This window comes from Oncorhynchus nerka, linkage group LG14 (assembly GCF_034236695.1).
Source record: "Oncorhynchus nerka isolate Pitt River linkage group LG14, Oner_Uvic_2.0, whole genome shotgun sequence".
Taxonomy (NCBI): domain Eukaryota; kingdom Metazoa; phylum Chordata; class Actinopteri; order Salmoniformes; family Salmonidae; genus Oncorhynchus; species Oncorhynchus nerka.
Genome location: NC_088409.1, coordinates 90187125 through 90206757, shown reverse-complemented (window position 1 = coordinate 90206757; position 19633 = coordinate 90187125). Strand labels below are relative to the sequence as shown.

Genomic DNA, 19633 nt, shown 5'->3' with positions numbered 1-19633 from the left:
AAAACTCCCTAGAAAGGCAGGAATCTAGGAAAAAACATAGAGAGGAACCAGGCTCTGAGGGGTGGCCAGTCCTCTTCTGGCTGTGCCGGGTGGAGATTATAACAGTACATGGCCAAGATGTTCAGGATCCCAATTTAGTGTTGAAGGCCTGCGTATGAAAGATGAAAAGAAGCTTGTATATACAGTGGGGCAAAAAAGTATTTAGTCATTTTATTTTCCACCATAATTTGCAAATAAATTCATTAAAAATCCTACAATGTGATTTTCTGGATTTTCTTCCCCTCATTTTGTCTGTCATAGTTGAAGTGTACCTATGATGAAAATTACAGGCCTCTCTCATCTTTTTAAGTGGGAGAACTTGCACAATTGATGGCTGACTAAATACTTTTTTGCCCCACTGTATATGAAGGCGTATTCTCTTACAGGTGGAGCTTCCTTTTACTTGGTAGTAAAATGTGGTGTCCCTGTTCTCTAGGATCTGTTGAAGCACACTCCTGAGGAACATCCAGACCACCCGTTGCTATTGGACGCCCAGAGAGACATCAAGCGATTGGCTGAGAAGATCAATAAGGGGCGTCGCTCTGCGGAGGAGGTGGAGAGGGAGACACGCGTCATGCAGGAGATAGAAGCCCACATCGAGGGAGTGGAACACGTCAGAGATGTAGGACACTCACACATACACTACCGTTCAAAAGTTTAGGGTCACTTAGAAATGTCCTTGTTTTCGAAAGAAAAGCAATTTTTTAAAAACATTAAAATAACATCAAATTGATCAGAGACATTGTTAATATTGTAAATTACTTGTAGCTGGAAACGGCATATTTAAAAAATTGTTTTTAGGGAATATCTACATAGGCGTACATAGGCCCATTATCAGCAACCATCACTCCTGTGTTCCAATGGCACGTTGTGTTAGCTAATCCAAGTTTATCATTTTAAAAGGCTAATTGATCATTAGAAAACCCTTTTGCAATTATGTTAGTACAGCTGAAAACTGTTGTTCTGATTAAAGAAGCAATAAAACTGTCCTTCATTAGACTAGTTGAGTATCTGGAGCATCAGCATTTGTGGGTTCGATTACAAGCTCAAAATGACCAGAAACAATTAACTTTCTTCTGAAACTTGTCAGTCTATTCTTGTTTTAAGAAATGAAGGCTATTCCATGCGAGGAATTGCCAAGATCTCGTACAACGCTGTGTACTACTCTTTTCACAGAACAGAGCAAACTGGCTCTAACCAGAATAGAAAGAGGAGTAGGAGGCCCCGGTGTACAAGAGGACAAGTACATTAGTGTCTAGTTTGAGAAACAGACACCTCACAAGTCCTCAACTGGCAGCTTCATTAAATAGTACCCGCAAAACACCAGTCTCAACGTCAACAGTGAAGAGGCGACTCCGGGAGGCTGGCCTTCTAGGCAGAGTTGCAAAGAAAAAGCAATGTCTCAGACTTGCCAATAAAAAGAAAAGATTAAGATGGGCAAAATAACACAGACACTGGACAGTGGAAGATGGACAGGCAAATCTAATTTTGAGGTGTTCGGATCACAAAGAAAAATGAAAAGATGCTGGAGGAGTGCTTGACGCCATCTGTCAAGCATGGTGGAGGCAATGTGATGGTCTGGGGGTGCTTTGGTGGTGGTAAAGTGGGAGATTTGTTCAGGGTAAAAGGGATCTTGAGAAGGAAGGCCATCACTCCATTTTGCAACGCTATGCCATACCCTGTGGACAGTGATTAATTGGAGCCAATTTCCTCCTACAACAGGACAATGACCCAAAGCACAGCTCCAAACTATGCAAGAACTATTTAGGGAAGAAGCAGTCAGCTGGTATTCTGTCTATAATGGAGTGGCCAGCAGTCACCGGATCTCAACCCTATTGAGCTGTTGTGGGAGCATGCTAGAGGAAGCAGTCCGCTGGTATTCTGTCTATAATGGAGTGGCCAGCACAGTCACCGGATCTCAACCCTATTGAGCTGTTGTGGGAGCATGCTAGAGGAAGCAGTCCGCTGGTATTCTGTCTATAATGGAGTGGCCAGCACAGTCACCGGATCTCAACCCTATTGAGCTGTTGTGGGAGCAGCTTGACCGTATGGTACGTAAGAACTGCCCATCAAGCCAATCCAACTTGTGGGAGGTGCTTCAGGAAGCATGGGGTGAAATCTCTTCAGATTACCTCAACAAATTGACATCGAAACTCAGCAAAAAAATAAACATCTTCTCACTGTCAACTGCGTTTGTCAGCAAACTTTACTTAGAACCTTTTTAACATCTTGACTATATTTCCTATTAATTTGCAACTCATTTCATGTAGGTTTTCATGGAAAACAAGGACATTTCTAAGTGACCGACGGCAAAGGCAATGCTAACCGGATTGGGATTGTGTGTGTGTGTGTGTGTGTGTGTGTGTGTGTGTGTGTGTGTGTGTGTGTGTGTGTGTGTGTGTGTTTAAAACATTTAATTAAAAAACAGAATATATATATTCAGTTTTTTAATTAAATGTTTAGAAAGTTTGAAGATTATACATTGTGCTTTCTTTTGCTATCTCAAAGTTGATGGTACTGTAATAATGATTATAATCTCTCTCTCTCTCTGACAGATCCTTAACCCAATGAGGAAGTTCCTGAGACAGGAGATGGTGATGGAGGCGGTGAGTCTGAGACACTCAGACAGTAGATTGACGTTGTGCTATTATGATGCTCTTCTGGATAGAGTCTGACAGCGGGGACCATAGATGCTCTGCTGAGGGACTGCTCTGCTGAGGGACTGCTCTGCTGAGGGACTGCCCTCTGTCAGATATCAATCTACAATCTAGATAACGGATGAGAAGGATAGGACTGTGTTTCTCTCTCTGTCGCTGTCTCTCTCACTCTCTCACTCTGTCTGTCTGTCTGTCTGTCTGTCTGTCTGTCTGTCTGTCTGTCTGTCTGTCTGTCTGTCTGTCTGTCTGTCTGTCTCTGTCTCTCTGTCTCTGTCTCTGTCTCTGTCTGTCTCTGTCTCTCTGTCTTTCTCTCTCTGTCTGTCTCTCTGTCTCTCTGTCTCTGTCTCTCTGTCTGTCTGTCTCTCTGTCTCTGTCTGTCTCTCTGTCTTTCTCTCTCTCTGTCTGTCTCTCTCTCTGTCTCTCTCTCTGTCTCTCTGTCTGTCTGTCTCTCTGTCTCTGTCTCTCTGTCTGTCTCTCTGTCTCTGCAGAAGACGGTGGGGGGTAAGAAGGACCGCTCTCTCTTCCTCTTCAGTGATCTGCTCATATGCACCACCCTCAAGAGGAAGTCTGGATCCCTGAGACGCAGCTCCATGAGCCTGTGAGACATACACACTCACAAACACACATATACACACACACATTCACATACACACTCACAAACACACACATACACACACACATTCACATACACACTCACAAACACACATATACGCACACACATTCACATACACACTCACAAACACACACATACACACACACACATTCACATACACACTCACAAACACACACATACACACACACATTCACATACACACTCACAAACACACATATACACACACACATTCACATACACACTCACAAACACACACATACACACACACATTCACATACACACTCACAAACACACACATACACACACACATTCACATACACACTCACAAACACATACATACACACACACATTCACATACACACTCACAAACACACACATACACACACACATTCACATACACACTCACAAACACACATATACGCACACACATTCACATACACACTCACAAACACACACACATTCACATACACACTCACAAACACACATATACGCACACACATTCACATACACACTCACATACACACACACATTCACATACACACTCACAAACACACACATACACACACATTCACATACACACTCACAAACACACACATACACACACACATTCACATACACACTCACAAACACACACATACACACACACATTCACATACACACTCACAAACACACACATACACACACACATTCACATACACACTCACAAACACACATATACGCACACACATTCACATACACACTCACAAACACACACACATTCACATACACACTCACAAACACACATATACACACACACATTCACATACACACACACATTCACATACACACTCACAAACACACATATACGCACACACATTCACATACACACTCACAAACACACACACACACACATTCACATACACACTCACAAACACACACATACACACACATATTATTATTTATTTTTTATTTCACCTTTATTTAACCAGGTAGGCCAGTTGAGAACACCTTTATTTAACCAGGTAGGCTAGTTGAGAACACCTTTATTTAACCAGGTAGGCTAGTTGAGAACACCTTTATTTAACCAGGTAGGCTAGTTGAGAACACCTTTATTTAACCAGGTAGGCTAGTTGAGAACACCTTTATTTAACCAGGTAGGCTAGTTGAGAACACCTTTATTTAACCAGGTAGGCTAGTTGAGAACACCTTTATTTAACCAGGTAGGCCAGTTGAGAACACCTTTATTTAACCAGGTAGGCTAGTTGAGAACACCTTTATTTAACCAGGTAGGCCAGTTGAGAACACCTTTATTTAACCAGGTAGGCCAGTTGAGAACACCTTTATTTAACCAGGTAGGCTAGTTGAGAACACCTTTATTTAACCAGGTAGGCTAGTTGAGAACACCTTTATTTAACCAGGTAGGCTAGTTGAGAACACCTTTATTTAACCAGGTAGACTAGTTGAGAACACCTTTATTTAACCAGGTAGGCCAGTTGAGAACACCTTTATTTAACCAGGTAGACTAGTTGAGAACACCTTTATTTAACCAGGTAGGCTAGTTGAGAACACATTTATTTAACCAGGTAGGCCAGTTGAGAACACCTTTATTTAACCAGGTAGGCCAGTTGAGAACACCTTTATTTAACCAGGTAGGCCAGTTGAGAACACCTTTATTTAACCAGGTAGGCTAGTTGAGAACACCTTTATTTAACCAGGTAGGCTAGTTGAGAACACCTTTATTTAACCAGGTAGGCTAGTTGAGAACACCTTTATTTAACCAGGTAGGCTAGTTGAGAACACCTTTATTTAACCAGGTAGGCTAGTTGAGAACACCTTTATTTAACCAGGTAGGCTAGTTGAGAACACCTTTATTTAACCAGGTAGGCTAGTTGAGAACACCTTTATTTAACCAGGTAGGCTAGTTGAGAACACCTTTATTTAACCAGGTAGGCTAGTTGAGAACACCTTTATTTAACCAGGTAGGCTAGTTGAGAACACCTTTATTTCACCAGGTAGGCTAGTTGAGAACACCTTTATTTAACCAGGTAGGCTAGTTGAGAACACCTTTATTTCACCAGGTAGGCCAGTTGAGAACACCTTTATTTAACCAGGTAGGCTAGTTGAGAACACCTTTATTTAACCAGGTAGGCTAGTTGAGAACACCTTTATTTCACCAGGTAGGCCAGTTGAGAACACCTTTATTTAACCAGGTAGGCTAGTTGAGAACACCTTTATTTAACCAGGTAGGCTAGTTGAGAACACCTTTATTTAACCAGGTAGGCTAGTTGAGAACACCTTTATTTAACCAGGTAGGCTAGTTGAGAACACCTTTATTTAACCAGGTAGGCTAGTTGAGAACACCTTTATTTAACCAGGTAGGCTAGTTGAGAACACCTTTATTTATCCAGGTAGGCCAGTTGAGAACACCTTTATTTAACCAGGTAGGCCAGTTGAGAACAAGTTCTCATTTACAACTGCGACCTGGCCAAGATAAAGCAAAGCAGTTCGACACATACAACGACACAGAGTTACACATGGAGTAAAACAAACATACAGTCAATAATACAGTAGAAACAAGTCTATATACGATGTGAGCAAATGAGGTGAGATAAGGGAGTTAAGGCACTAAATAGGCCGTAGTGGCGAAGTAATTACAATATACCAATTAAACACTGGAATGGGAAATGTGCAGAAGATGAATGTGCAAGTAGAGATACTGGGGTGCAAAGGAGCAAGATAGATGGGCTATGCACAGGTGCAGTGATCTGTGTGCTGCTCTGACAGCTGGTGCTGAAAGCTAGTGAGGGAGATATGAGTGATCATCAGTGATTTTTGCAGTTTGTTCCAGTCATAGGCAGCAGAGAACTGTAAGGAAAGGCGGCCAAAAGAAGGAATTGGTTTTGGGGGTGACCAATGAAATATACCTGCTGGAGCGTGTGCTACGGGTGGGTGCTGCTATGGTGACCAGTGAGCTGAGATAAGGCGGGGCTTTACCTAGCAGAGACTTGTAGATGACTTGGAGCCAGTGAGTTTGGCGACGAATGTGTAGCGAGGGCCAGCCAACGAGAGCGTACAGGTCGCAGTGGTGGGTAGTATATGGGGCTTTGGTGACAAAACAGATGGCACTGTGATAGACTGCATCCAATTTGCTGAGTAGAGGGTTGGAGGCTATTTTATATGTTTTATGAGGATGTGTTTGGCAGCATGAGTGACACACACTCACACACACACACACACACACACACACACACACACACACACACACACACACACATATACACACACACACACACATATACACACACACACACACACATATACACATACATATACACATACACACACACACACACACTCACATACACACTCACATACACACACACACACACACACATATACACACTCACTAACTCACATACACACACACACTCACATACACACACACACACACTCACATACACACACACTCACATACACTCACATATACACACACACACACATACTCACACACACACACACTCACATACACTCACATACACACACACACACACACACACACACACACACACACACTCACATACACATATACACTCACATACACACTCACATACACACATACACACACACACGTATACACTCACACACACACTCACATACACACATACACACACATATACACACACACACACATATACACACACACACACATACACTCACACACACTCACATTCACATACATACTCATATACACTCACACACACACACCTGCAATGCAGCTGCTTGAGCTTCTGAATCACAATGTAGAATGGAAACAGACAGATCAGTCCATCTTGTATTTGTTCCATTCCACTCACTAACAACCTTCCTGAGAAGTCCCTATTACGGACTGAGTAAGGCAACACCCTCAACACGCGAGCTATTCAAAGACTTTATATTAGGATCTGAGTTGGCAACGTTATGCCCTTAACCCTTAACGTTCACCACATTGAGGTATAAAAGATCTAGACACTGGGTCCAAGATGTGCGACCTTTGTTTTTCAACTGACCTACTCACGTTCGCATCCGCCGATTCATGGACCGTCTATATCCTGGTTGGTTTACACGGCCCGACTTCGTACTAGCACTCGGTGTGCACAGGGAGCAGTGTCACCACGTCATCCAAAAACATGCCAGACATTTGGATGAATATAAAATGTTAATATCTTTGGGTGTGAGTGATGGGGGGGGGGATATTTGAAGTCTGACTTCTTTATGGGTCTGTCTATGGAAATTGCCTTTCTGGGCCAGACGAGTTAAACTACAAGACTGTGCTTCCAGACAGGAATCCTGGTCCCTTGGTTCACCCATAGAGATAGTTAGAGGACTTTGTATCTGTGCCATTATAGTGTATTTGACCGCATGGGCAGCGCCATTGAGGCTATCTTCATTTTGAAGTAGTCCATTTACTTCTTCACTATTTGGCTGAGCCCTCCTGATGAGCCGGATGGACACGAACGATCAGTCAATGAAGTCGGAAGCCCCACCCAGTTGACTACATTTGTTGAAGCCCTCAATGGCGCTGCCCATACTAAAATAGCCTTTTGGCCACTAGAGGCCTCTATCACTCTCTATGGGTTCACCCCATCATTTGCAGTGTTAAATAAAAGGAGACTTGCTGCCCCCTGGTGTTGCCTGAAACACATTGCATCGTAGACAGAAATAACTAACTATCTCTCTCCCTGTCCTCTCGTCTTTCTGTCTCCCCCTCTTCCAGGTACTCTGTTGCCAGTGTGATCGACACTTCCAGTAAATATAAATTCCTGTGGAAACTTCCCCTAGAGGACGTGGAGATGGTGAAAAGTAAGACTCCTGACGGCTCATGGTTATAGGTTATAGGTTATATGTGTAGGTTGTAGGTTATATGTGTAGGTTATATGTGGGATCTGTAGTTTCCTGTGAGTATCAGAGGTCAAATGTCATCATCTCTTTTCCTGTATGTTAGACCCCTCCCAGGCAACCAACAAAGAGACCATCCAGAAGATGATTGGTCGACTGGACGAGGACCTGAGTACACTGGGACAGATCAGCAAACTATCAGAGACTCTCAGCTTCCCTCACCAGGTAACACACACACACACACACACACACACACATGCACTTGTCTCATAGTCGTCTAACAGATCTCATACACAATTACATTTGTCCCCCTCCCCCACACACACACCTCTCTCTCCTTCTCAGGGAAACAGTCTCATACACACCTCCGTTAACAAACCTCTCTCTCTCTCTCTGAGAAACAGTCTCATACACACCTCTGTTAACAAACCTCTCTCTCTCTCTCTCTCTCCTCTCTCTCTGAGAAACAGTCTCATACACACCTCGGTTAACAAACCTCTCTCTCTCTCTCTCTCCTCTCTCTCTGAGAAACAGTCTCATACACACCTCCGTTAACAAACCTCTCTCTCTCTCCTCTCTCCTCTCTCTCTGAGAAACAGTCTCATACACACCTCTGTTAACAAAACTCTCTCTCTCTCTGAGAAACAGTCTCATACACACCTCCGTTAACAAACTCTCTCTGAGAAACTCTACACACCTCGGTTAACAAACCTCTCTCTCTCTCCTCTCTCTCTGAGAAACAGTCTCATACACACCTCGGTTAACAAACCTCTCTCTCTCTCTCCTTTCTCTCTGAGAAACAGTCTCATACACACCTCTGTTAACAAACCTCTCTCTCTCTCTCTGAGAAACAGTCTCATACACACCTCGGTTAACAAACCTCTCTCTCTCTCTCCTTTCTCTCTCTCCTCTCTCTCTGAGAAACAGTCTCATACACACCTCGGTTAACAAACCTCTCTCTCTCTCTCCTCTCTCTCTCTCCTCTCTCTCTGAGAAACAGTCTCATACACACCTCCGTTAACAAACCTCTCTCTCTCTCCTCTCTCCTCTCTCTCTGAGAAACAGTCTCATACACACCTCTGTTAACAAAACTCTCTCCTCTCTCTGAGAAACAGTCTCATACACACCTCCGTTAACAAACCTCTCTCTCTCTCCTCTCTCTCTCTCCTCTCTCTCTGAGAAACAGTCTCATACACACCTCGGTTAACAAACCTCTCTCTCTCTCTCCTTTCTCTCTGAGAAACAGTCTCATACACACCTCTGTTAACAAACCTCTCTCCTCTCTCTCTGAGAAACAGTCTCATACACACCTCCGTTAACAAACCTCTCTCTCTGAGAAACAGTCTCATACACACCTCCGTTAACAAACCTCTCTCTCTCTCCTCTCTCTCTGAGAAACAGTCTCATACACACCTCCGTTAACAAACCTTTCTCTCTCTCTCCTCTCTCTCTGAGAAACAGTCTCATACACACCTCGGTTAACAAACCTCTCTCTCAACTCTCTCCTCTCTCTCTGAGAAACAGTCTCATACACACCTCCGTTAACAAACCTCTCTCTCCTCAGTCTCTGGATGATGTGATAAAGGACCTGATGGCGTCGGTCCACAGGGAGCTTGCAGAGAAACAGTCTCTAGCCTTCAGTATGAGCTTCCTGCCCACCAAGCTGGAGCTGACCACCGCCTCGGCAGAAACCAGCTTCGTCTTCGAGTTCAGCTCCCCAGACACACGCAGCAACTTCCAACAGGCCTTCGAAGATGCCAAGAAGAAACTGGGTACGAGAAAACACATGTTCATGTTATTTAACATGGTATTAAAAGGGATTGTTCACTAGAGCCTTTCCCTTGAGAGTAAACAGTAGGTAAATAACCTCTATCTCTCCCTTCCTTTGTCCTATGTGTGCAGCAATGAATAAGGACCAGTGGGACCCAGAGTTCCTGAAGGCTATCCCCATTATGAAGACTCGTAGTGGGATGCAGGTAAGAGAGACACAAGTCTGTCCTGATGGTGTGCAGGGTTGGGCTCAATTAGATTTGAAGGCAACAAATTCAGGAAGTGATTTGAATTTAACATTCTGAAGAAAAAATAAATAAAATAGCTTCTACTTTTTGAAAATAAATGACCTTTTTTCGGTTATTGAATTGTCATTTTAGTTGAATTGAGCCCAACCCTGGTTGTGTGACGTGGTTACCAGGCCATTCTGACTATGGTACAACTTGATGGAGAACACTCCTACTTAAGTATTCATAGTCCTTTTCCTCCTATCCTCCATCCCCAGTTCTCCTGTGCCTCCCCCAGCCACAGTTGTCCAGAGAGCAGCAGTGAGGTGTGGGTGTGTAACAGTGATGGTTACGTGGGCCAGGTGTGTCTGCTCAACATCAGAGACCAGCCCACTGTAGAGGCTTGTATCGCTGTCTGCTCTGCTAGGATCATCTGCATCGCCGCGGTCCCTGGACTCAAGGGGAGGTTGGTACACAGAGCATAGTCACACATACTGTTGATGTCCTGCAATGCTTAGCTAACATTACTGACTTCTAAGAAATCAGTGTCCTGCATCCTGTGTCTCCTAGGGAACGTGGAGTGGAGCACTCCCCAGCCCCTCCCCCTGTAGCTGTTGACTCCACCCCAACCCGGCAGCAGCAGCTACACATCTCCATCTCTCATTCGTCGCTGGAGCTGACCGAGCCCCCTTCAGGGGCGGGGCCAGAGTTAGTTCCATTTGATAGTGATGACACGGACGATGAAGATTCTCCTAGCCCCTCCTCTACACTGCAGAGCCAAGCCAGTCACTCCACTGTGTCATCCAGCTATGGCAGTGAGTACTCTCTCACACACACAGACACACACACACACACACACACCCATATTCACATAAAACCCCAAGCCATCCATTCATCCAGCTATGGCTGTGAGTACTCTCTCACACACACACATACACACACACACACATTCACATAAAACCCCAAGCCATCCATTCATCCAGCTATGGCTGTGAGTACTCTCACACACACACACACACACACACACACACACACACACACACACACACACACACATATTCACATAAAACCCCAAGCCATCCATTCATCCAGCTTGGGGAACAAGTTTTCACCGACTTCAACACCCTGACTATCCTTTGTCCCTCTGTCCTAGATGAGGAGGGGTCTGGTTCTAAGGACATGGCTACAGAGACCACCAGTAGTGAGGAGGAGCAGGACTACCCCGTGGCCAGTTCTTATGGAGCTCCAGGCAGGCCAGGGGTGGGTGGAATAGGTCGACCCCACAGCGAGAGCCCCATGGACGGGAGAGCGATGCGCCGCTCCTCCCGGGGATCCTTCACTAGAGCCAGTCTGGAGGATCTGCTCAGCATTGACCCGGAGGCTTACCAGAGCTCTGTGTGGCTGGGCACAGAGGACGGATGGTAAACACACAACACACACAAATACAAACACACACACCGGCACGTATAGAAACGCACACAAACACACGTTGAAATCCTAACTCTGTTTTGAACTCTCTCTGTCAGTATCCATGTGTACCAGTCATCAGACAACATCCGGAACCGTAAGAACAGCATGAAGATGCAGCATTCTGCCCCCATCCTGTATATTCTGTGAGTCTGGATGCTTTCATGTTCAAACATCAGAGAAGTTTTCCTCTTTATCGTGACTTTAAATGGTGATTTACTACTTCAGTGTCTGACCATCTCCTCCCTCTCTTCTCTCAGATACCTGGACAACAAGGTGTTTGTGTCCACTACTTCAGTGTCTGACCATCTCCTCCCTCTCTTCTCTCAGATACCTGGACAACAAGGTGTTTGTGTCCACTACTTCAGTGTCTGACCATCTCCTCCCTCTCTTCTCTCAGATACCTGGACAACAAGGTGTTTGTGTCCACTACTTCAGTGTCTGACCATCTCCTCCCTCTCTTCTCTCAGATACCTGGACAACAAGGTGTTTTTGTCCACTACTTCAGTGTCTGACCATCTCCTCCCTCTCTTCTCTCAGATACCTGGACAACAAGGTTTTTGTGTCCACTACTTCAGTGTCTGACCATCTCCTCCCTCTCTTCTCTCAGATACCTGGACAACAAGGTGTTTGTGTCCACTACTTCAGTGTCTGACCATCTCCTCCCTCTCTTCTCTCAGATACCTGGACAACAAGGTGTTTGTGTCCACTACTTCAGTGTCTGACCATCTCCTCCCTCTCTTCTCTCAGATACCTGGACAACAAGGTGTTTGTGTCCACTACTTCAGTCTCTGACCATCTCCTCCCTCTCTTCTCTCAGATACCTGGACAACAAGGTGTTTGTGTCCACTACTTCAGTGTCTGACCATCTCCTCCCTCTCTTCTCTCAGATACCTGGACAACAAGGTGTTTGTGTCCCTGGCCAACGGAGATGTCATCGTCTACCAGAGGGAGGTGGGGAGTTTCTGGGATGCCCAGTCATCTCAGACGTTGAGTCTTGGTACGCCCAGTAGTCCTGTCACTAAGATGGTCCCGGTCGGAGGGAAGCTGTGGTGTGGTTCACAGAACCGCGTTCTCATCATCAACACAACCACACTGGTGCAAGAGGTATGGTTACATTACGGTCCAGTCACAAGATGGATGGATGGAACGATGGATGGATGGAAGGAACGATGGATGGATGGAACGATGGATGGATGGATGGATGGATGGATGGATGGATGGATGGAACGATGGATGGATGGATGGATGGATGGATGGATGGATGGATGGATGGATGGATGGATGGATGGATGGAACGATGGATGGATGGATGGATGGATGGATGGATGGATGGAACGATGGATGGATGGATGGATGGATGGAAGGAACGATGGATGGATGGATGATGGATGGATGGAACGATGGATGGATGGATGGATGGATGGAACGATGGATGGATGGAACGATGGATGGATGGATGGAACGATGGAACGATGGATGGATGGAAGGAACGAACGATGGATGGCTGGAACGATGGATGGATGGAACGATGGATGGATGGAACGATGGATGGATGGAACGATGGATGGATGGAACGATGGATGGATGGAACGATGGATGGATGGAACGATGGATGGAACGATGGATGGATGGAACGATGGATGGATGGATGGATGGAACGATGGATGGAAAGGAACGAACGATGGATGGCTGGAACGATGGATGGATGGAACGATGGATGGAACGATGGATGGATGGAACGATGGATCGATGGATGGATGGAACGATGGATGGATGGATGGAACGATGGATGGATGGATGGAACGATGGATGGATGGAAGGAACGAACGATGGATGGATGGATGGATGGAACGATGGATGGATGGATGGATGGAACGATGGATGTATGGATGGATGGAAGGAACGAACGATGGATGGATGGATGGATGGAACGATGGATGGATGGATGGATGGATGGAATGATGGATGGATGAATGGATGGAACGATGGATGGATGGATGGAACGATGGATGGATGGATGGAACGATGGATGGATGGGTGGATGGATGGAAGGAACGATGGATGGATGGATGATGGATGGATGGAACGATGGATGGATGGATGGATGGATGGAATGATGGATGGATGGATGGATGGAACGATGGATGGATGGATGGATGGATGGAACGATGGATGGATGGATGGATGGATGGAAGGAACGATGGATGGATGGATGATGGATGGATGGAACGATGGATGGATGGATGGATGGATGGAACGATGGATGGATGGAACGATGGATGGATGGAAGGAACGAACGATGGATGGCTGGAACGATGGATGGATGGAACGATGGATGGATGGAACGATGGATGGATGGAACGATGGATGGATGGAACGACGGATGGATGGAACGATGGATGGATGGATGGATGGAACGATGGATGGATGGATGGAACGATGGATGGAACGATGGATGGATGGAAGGAACGAACGATGGATGGCTGGAACGATGGATGGATGGCTGGAACGATGGATGGAACGATGGATGGATGGATGGAACGATGGATGGATGGATGGAACGATGGATGGATGGAATGGAAGGAACGAACGATGGATGGATGGATGGATGGAACGATGGATGGATGGATGGATGGAACGATGGATGGATGGATGGATGGATGGAAGGAACGATGGATGGATGGAAGGAACGAACGATGGATGGATGGATGGATGGAACGATGGATGGATGGATGGATGGAATGATGGATGGATGGATGGATGGAACGATGGATGGATGGATGGAACGATGGAACGATGGATGGATGGGTGGATGGATGGATGGATGGATGGATGGAAGGAACGATGGATGGATGGATGGAATGATGGATGGATGGATGGATGGATGAAATGGATATCTGGGTGGTTGTAATCTCTCTCTCTCCCCTGCAGCACTGGTTCCAGGTGGGCACAGACAGCAGTAGGTGTGTTACCTGCATGGTGAGCTACGGCCAGGGAGTGTGGCTGGCGCTCCAGGGTAGTGCCCAGATCAGACTTTACCACGCCCAGACCTGGGACAGCCTGACGGAGGTGGATGTGGCCCCCGCCGTGCACAAGATGCTTGCAGGTAACACAGAGCACACATACACACACGTACGCACACACCATAAGTCCCCAAAACATCGTCCTCTCCCTCTCTCTGGCCTTCCTCTCCCTCTGTCTGGCCTCCCTCTCTCTGGCCTCCCTCTCTCTGGCCTTCCTCTCTCTGGCCTTCCTCTCCCTCTCTCTGGCCTTCCTCTCCCTCTTTCTGGTCTTCCTCTCCCTCTGTCTTGCCTTCCTCTCCCTCTGTCTGGTCTTCCTCTCCCTCTGTCTGGTCTTCCTCTCCCTCTCTCTGGCCTTCCTCTCCCTCTCTCTGGCCTTCCTCTCCCTCTCTCTGGCCTTCCTCTCCCTCTGTCTGGCCTTCCTCTGTCTGGTCTTCCTCTGTCTGGCCTTCCTCTCCCTCTGTCTGGTCTTCCTCTCCCTCTCTATGGCCTTCCTCTCTCTGGCCTTCCTCTCCCTCTGTCTGGCCTCCCTCTCTCTGGTCTTCCTCTTTCTCTGCCTGGTCTTCCTCTCCCTCTGTCTGGCCTTCCTCTCCCTCTCTCTGGCCTTCCTCTCCCTCTCTCTGGCCTTCCTCTCACCTTATCCTCTCTGCCATTCTCATCCCCTCCCCAGGTTCAGATGCGATCATCCGGCAACACAAGGCAGCGTGTCTGAGGATCACAGCTCTCCTGGCCTGTAAGGACCTGCTGTGGATCGGGACCAGTGCAGGGGTGGTCCTGACTCTGTCTATCCCAGCCGTCAGCTCTGGGACTGTGTCAGGGACGCTGCGGTCACCTCTGACCCCCATGGGCTCCGCTCATGGACACACTGGCCATGTTAGGTTCCTCACCTCCATAGAACTACCTGAAGGCTTCGACGTCAACTTCCCCCTGCCCGCCGATACCACAGGTAACCATGTCACTCCACGCACCATTTCTGCTTCCAAACATATTTGCTATACAATGTTTAAAGGGTTACTTCCATATTCATGACCTTTGAACTCCTCTGTCTCCTAGGCAACCCAGCCCAGAGTGGCGTTGAAGGGGGTAATGGGGGTCTGCAGAGGCGAGATTCCGCTCGCCGTCGAGCCTCCGCCCTCCTGCCCGTTAAAACCAATCAGTTGGTGATCTCCGGTGGCGATGGCTATGAGGACTTCCGGCTGACCAATAGCAGTGAGACAGTGGGGCGGGACGATAGTACCAACCACTTACTGCTGTGGAGGGTCTGAGCCAATCAGCCGGCCCCATTTATCAAAACCCACCCCTTCAGCACCAGCAACATACTGCCCTGGAGGATGCGAGGCCAAGCCCCCTGCCCCGGGTGTGAGCCAATGAGAGTCCCCCGACCCATTTGAACCCCACCCTCAGCAAAAACCACACATAAACCCGACCCCTCCTCCTCAAAACCCACCCCCGTTTTTTATTAGGTCCAGTATTTTTGAGTTATTTTCTCCGTCTTCTGATCTCTCTGTGCATGGGTGTTGTTAGTCCTGGCTGAAAAACTACAGGGTCGCTTCAAACCAGGTTTCTGTTGTTGTTTTAGTTTGTTCTGATGCAACTGTCTGTGTTGTTAATCACTGAGTGATGTGTCTGGTGTTTCGGCGTGGACTCTGTCTCTACAGACTTTACTAGGAGAGAGGGAGGGAATAAGTGAGAGAGAGGGAAAGAGAGGGAGAGAAAGAGAGAGTGAGAGATTGGGACAGTGACCAGAGAAAAGTGTGGATAAGGACAGACTGATTAGGTGAAGGATAGGGAGAGAGAAGGAAAAGAGAGAGGTTGAGGCAGACAGGGTGAAAGGGTACTGATGGGAAGAAGATTGTGAATTCTGCAACAAGCCAAATGATGGACTGATGGAAGTAAAAATGGAACAAGGCCATCCTAACACTCCATCCTAGGAAGGAGAGGAGAAATGGAACAAGGCCATCCTAACACTCCATCCTAGGGCGGAGAGGAGAAATGGATGGAACAAGGCCATCCTAACACTCCATCCTAGGAAGGAGAGGAGAAATGGAACAAGGCCATCCTAACACTCCATCCTAGGGAGGAGAGGAGAAATGGAACAAGGCCATCCTAACACTCCATCCTAGGGAGGAGAGGAGAAATGGAACAAGGCCATCCTAGGGAGGAGAGGAGAAATGGAACAAGGCCATCCTAGGGAGGAGAGGAGAAATGGAACAAGGCCATCCTAACACTCCATCCTAGGAAGGAGAGGAGAAATGGAACAAGGCCATCCTAACACTCCATCCTAGGGAGGAGAGGAGAAATGGAACAAGGCCATCCTAACACTCCATCCTAGGGAGGTAGAGGAGAAATGGATGGAACAAGGCCATCCTAACACTCCATCCTAGGGAGGAGAGGAGAAATGGATGGAACAAGGCCATCCTAGGGAGGAGAGGAGAAATGGAACAAGGCCATCCTAACACTCCATCCTAGGGAGGAGAGGAGAAATGGATGGAACAAGGCCATCCTAACACTCCATCCTAGGGAGGAGAGGAGAAATGGAACAAGGCCATCCTAACACTCCATCCTAGGGAGGAGAGGAGAAATGGATGGAACAAGGCCATCCTAGGGAGGAGAGGAGAAATGGATGGAACAAGGCCATCCTAACACTCCATCCTAGGGAGGAGAGGAGAAATGGATGGAACAAGGAAACTAAAGAGTAAACATTATAAAAGTAACCAATGTGCAATATATGGCAAGGGTACCTACTAAGACTATATAAACATACACACACACACACACTTTCTTCACTCGTTCGACAAAACACAGCTCGTCTCTCCATAGCCTATGACAAACATACACATACAACTAGTTCTCACACCTAAATCACTTTTGTGTTTATAATTTTAAAGATTTTTTGTTCTATTTAAAGAGAAACAACATCCCACTACCGCAGTGACGTGTGTTTCAAAGCATTTGTTTTAGGGGGCTGTAGTAGAAGAGATATGTTTGTACAGTATTTATGTTTTTCATTTCATCTTTGTCTTGTTACAGCACTTAATTTATAGATGTGTTTTTCTCTCTTTCTTTACCCCGAAGAGATGATTTACAGGAGCTCTGACACACACACACACACAAACCAGTGCCCTCAGGTTCAGGGTGGTGATAGTGTTTAATCTCTCCAAGCCAAGAGAACTCCCCTACAAACCATCTGGGGACATCACCTTCAACCACTCCAACCAAATGTATCAGCATTAGGCTAATTCCCCCATTGTGAGCCAATGAAGAGGCTAACGGATAATCGGGCGCGACAGGTAGCCTAGCGCTTAAGAGTGTTGGGCCAGTAATCGAAAGGTCGCTGATTCAAATCCTCGTGCCGACTAGGTGAAAAAAAATATGTCGATGTGCTCTTGAGCGAGGCACAATCCTAATTGCTCCTGTAAGTTACTCTGGATAAGAGCGTCTGCTAAATGACTCAAATATAATCGGATAACCTGGTCGTTTGATACTCGTCTGCTGCTAGCTGTGTCTCTGTGTAGACGTATATTAGTGGAGCAACCTGTGTCTGTGTAAGTGCTCTGAAACTTTAGCCAAGTGTGGAATTCTAGTTGGTTATTCTATCCGTGTTATTGTGATGTCATATTGGGTTGACTGTGGAACCATGTGATGTCATATTGGGTTGACTGTGGAACCATGTGGATTTTAGAGCGAAGATATTTCTATCCATTATATTTCCATGGCCCCCCCAGTAACTGCATAGTACATTTTTATAAACACTACATTGTAGAAAATGAAGTAAAGGACTTCCATGCTAGCTTTCATGTTAATCAAGTAACAAAATGTAGTAGAATATCACTGTGGCAAAGACATTCAGAATTTATCATTCACACTTCTTCTAACCATCATAATAATTTCATGCTGCCATCCTAGTAAATTTCCGTAATTCTTGTAAGTAACCTTTCTGCCAGTGTCTGAAAGAAGTCTTTATTGTGTAATGTAAATATTGGTATATATTGCTGTTTTTTCTGTAAATAGTGCACCCACACGGTCCTCAATTGTTGATATGAATCGAATGGCATATTTTTATATACTTGTGTGTGTTTTTTCTCCTCTGGCATGCGCTGTCAATCACGTTTAAATTATAACTGTCACAGAATTACAAAAGAGAGAAACTAGACTGCTTCTATGGTCATACTTCAGTTGTCATGGTTACTTCACAGTTTCTTCCTGTAGCTGTTTCTGTTTCATCACTGTTGGATTCTTCTTTGGAATTAAATGATGTCACTGGTGCCAGACGACCTGGTGTCTGTAACAGTTCTTACTGCCGCTGGGAGTAGGAATGTATCATGTGACATCTGTCTGCACACCTTGTAGTTTTTCAGAGCCAGGAAGTGGAGAGTACTGATCCATGGACCTGGACAGGAACAACTCTGAATCCTAACTTCTAATTCAGGATCTCAGGCAAGACGGCATCACTTACAGCAGCTAATGTAGCAGAGGTGAGGACTCACACTCTCATAATGAGGTAGCCCCGCCTGCAACCTAATAATCTGTCACCCTCTGCCCACGAGAGGTTCAGATCCCACCCGTGACACTAACACCACCACAGGGACTGTAAGTTCTCTGTACCAACACAGTGTATAGTACTGGAAGATCCCTGGATGAAATGGGCTTCATACAAACCAGTCCCACACACAGCCAAGTCAACATCTCTGATGAATGACCCTCATTTGTGTGTTCGTAGGAGGGGGCTGGGAATTCATGTCTACGCTCACACACTGGAATGAATGAAGACACACGACCGATTTGAAACATGTTGCGCAATAGGCCCTCTGTCTGCCAGAAATAATGAGATTTTGATAGTGTGTTATAGACTCAGTCACCAATACTCACTCACTGTCACTCACTCAGTCAGACCAGTGGAACATTTCAGAGATAGAGAATATTAGGTTTTCACAATCAGTGGAAAAGTATAGGTATTGAGTAAGAATGTTAGGTTTTCACAGT

At 46.1% G+C, this 19633-nt stretch overlaps 2 protein-coding genes across 2 annotated transcripts in view; one reads left to right on the top strand and one right to left on the bottom strand.

The window, feature by feature from the left end:
- Positions 1-18921, top strand: part of LOC115116717 (rho guanine nucleotide exchange factor 17-like) — a 144552-nt gene extending 125631 nt beyond the window's left edge. The window contains 15 exon segments of the mRNA XM_065000532.1: positions 476-661; positions 2595-2645; positions 3185-3294; positions 8042-8127; positions 8270-8388; positions 9728-9935; positions 10066-10139; positions 10439-10626; positions 10731-10975; positions 11314-11581; positions 11687-11773; positions 12518-12734; positions 14562-14736; positions 15321-15596; positions 15704-18921. Coding sequence (XP_064856604.1) covers positions 476-661; positions 2595-2645; positions 3185-3294; positions 8042-8127; positions 8270-8388; positions 9728-9935; positions 10066-10139; positions 10439-10626; positions 10731-10975; positions 11314-11581; positions 11687-11773; positions 12518-12734; positions 14562-14736; positions 15321-15596; positions 15704-15915 — 2502 coding nt within the window. The 3' untranslated portion in view covers positions 15916-18921.
- On the bottom strand, positions 13347-14033 carry LOC135574919 (guanine nucleotide exchange factor subunit RIC1-like; the record flags this gene model as incomplete). The annotated part of the gene is made up of 1 exon (XM_065027040.1): positions 13347-14033. A coding segment is annotated over one exon (687 nt), but the record flags the coding sequence as incomplete, so codon positions are not given.
- Positions 18922-19633: the final 712 nt, after the last annotated feature.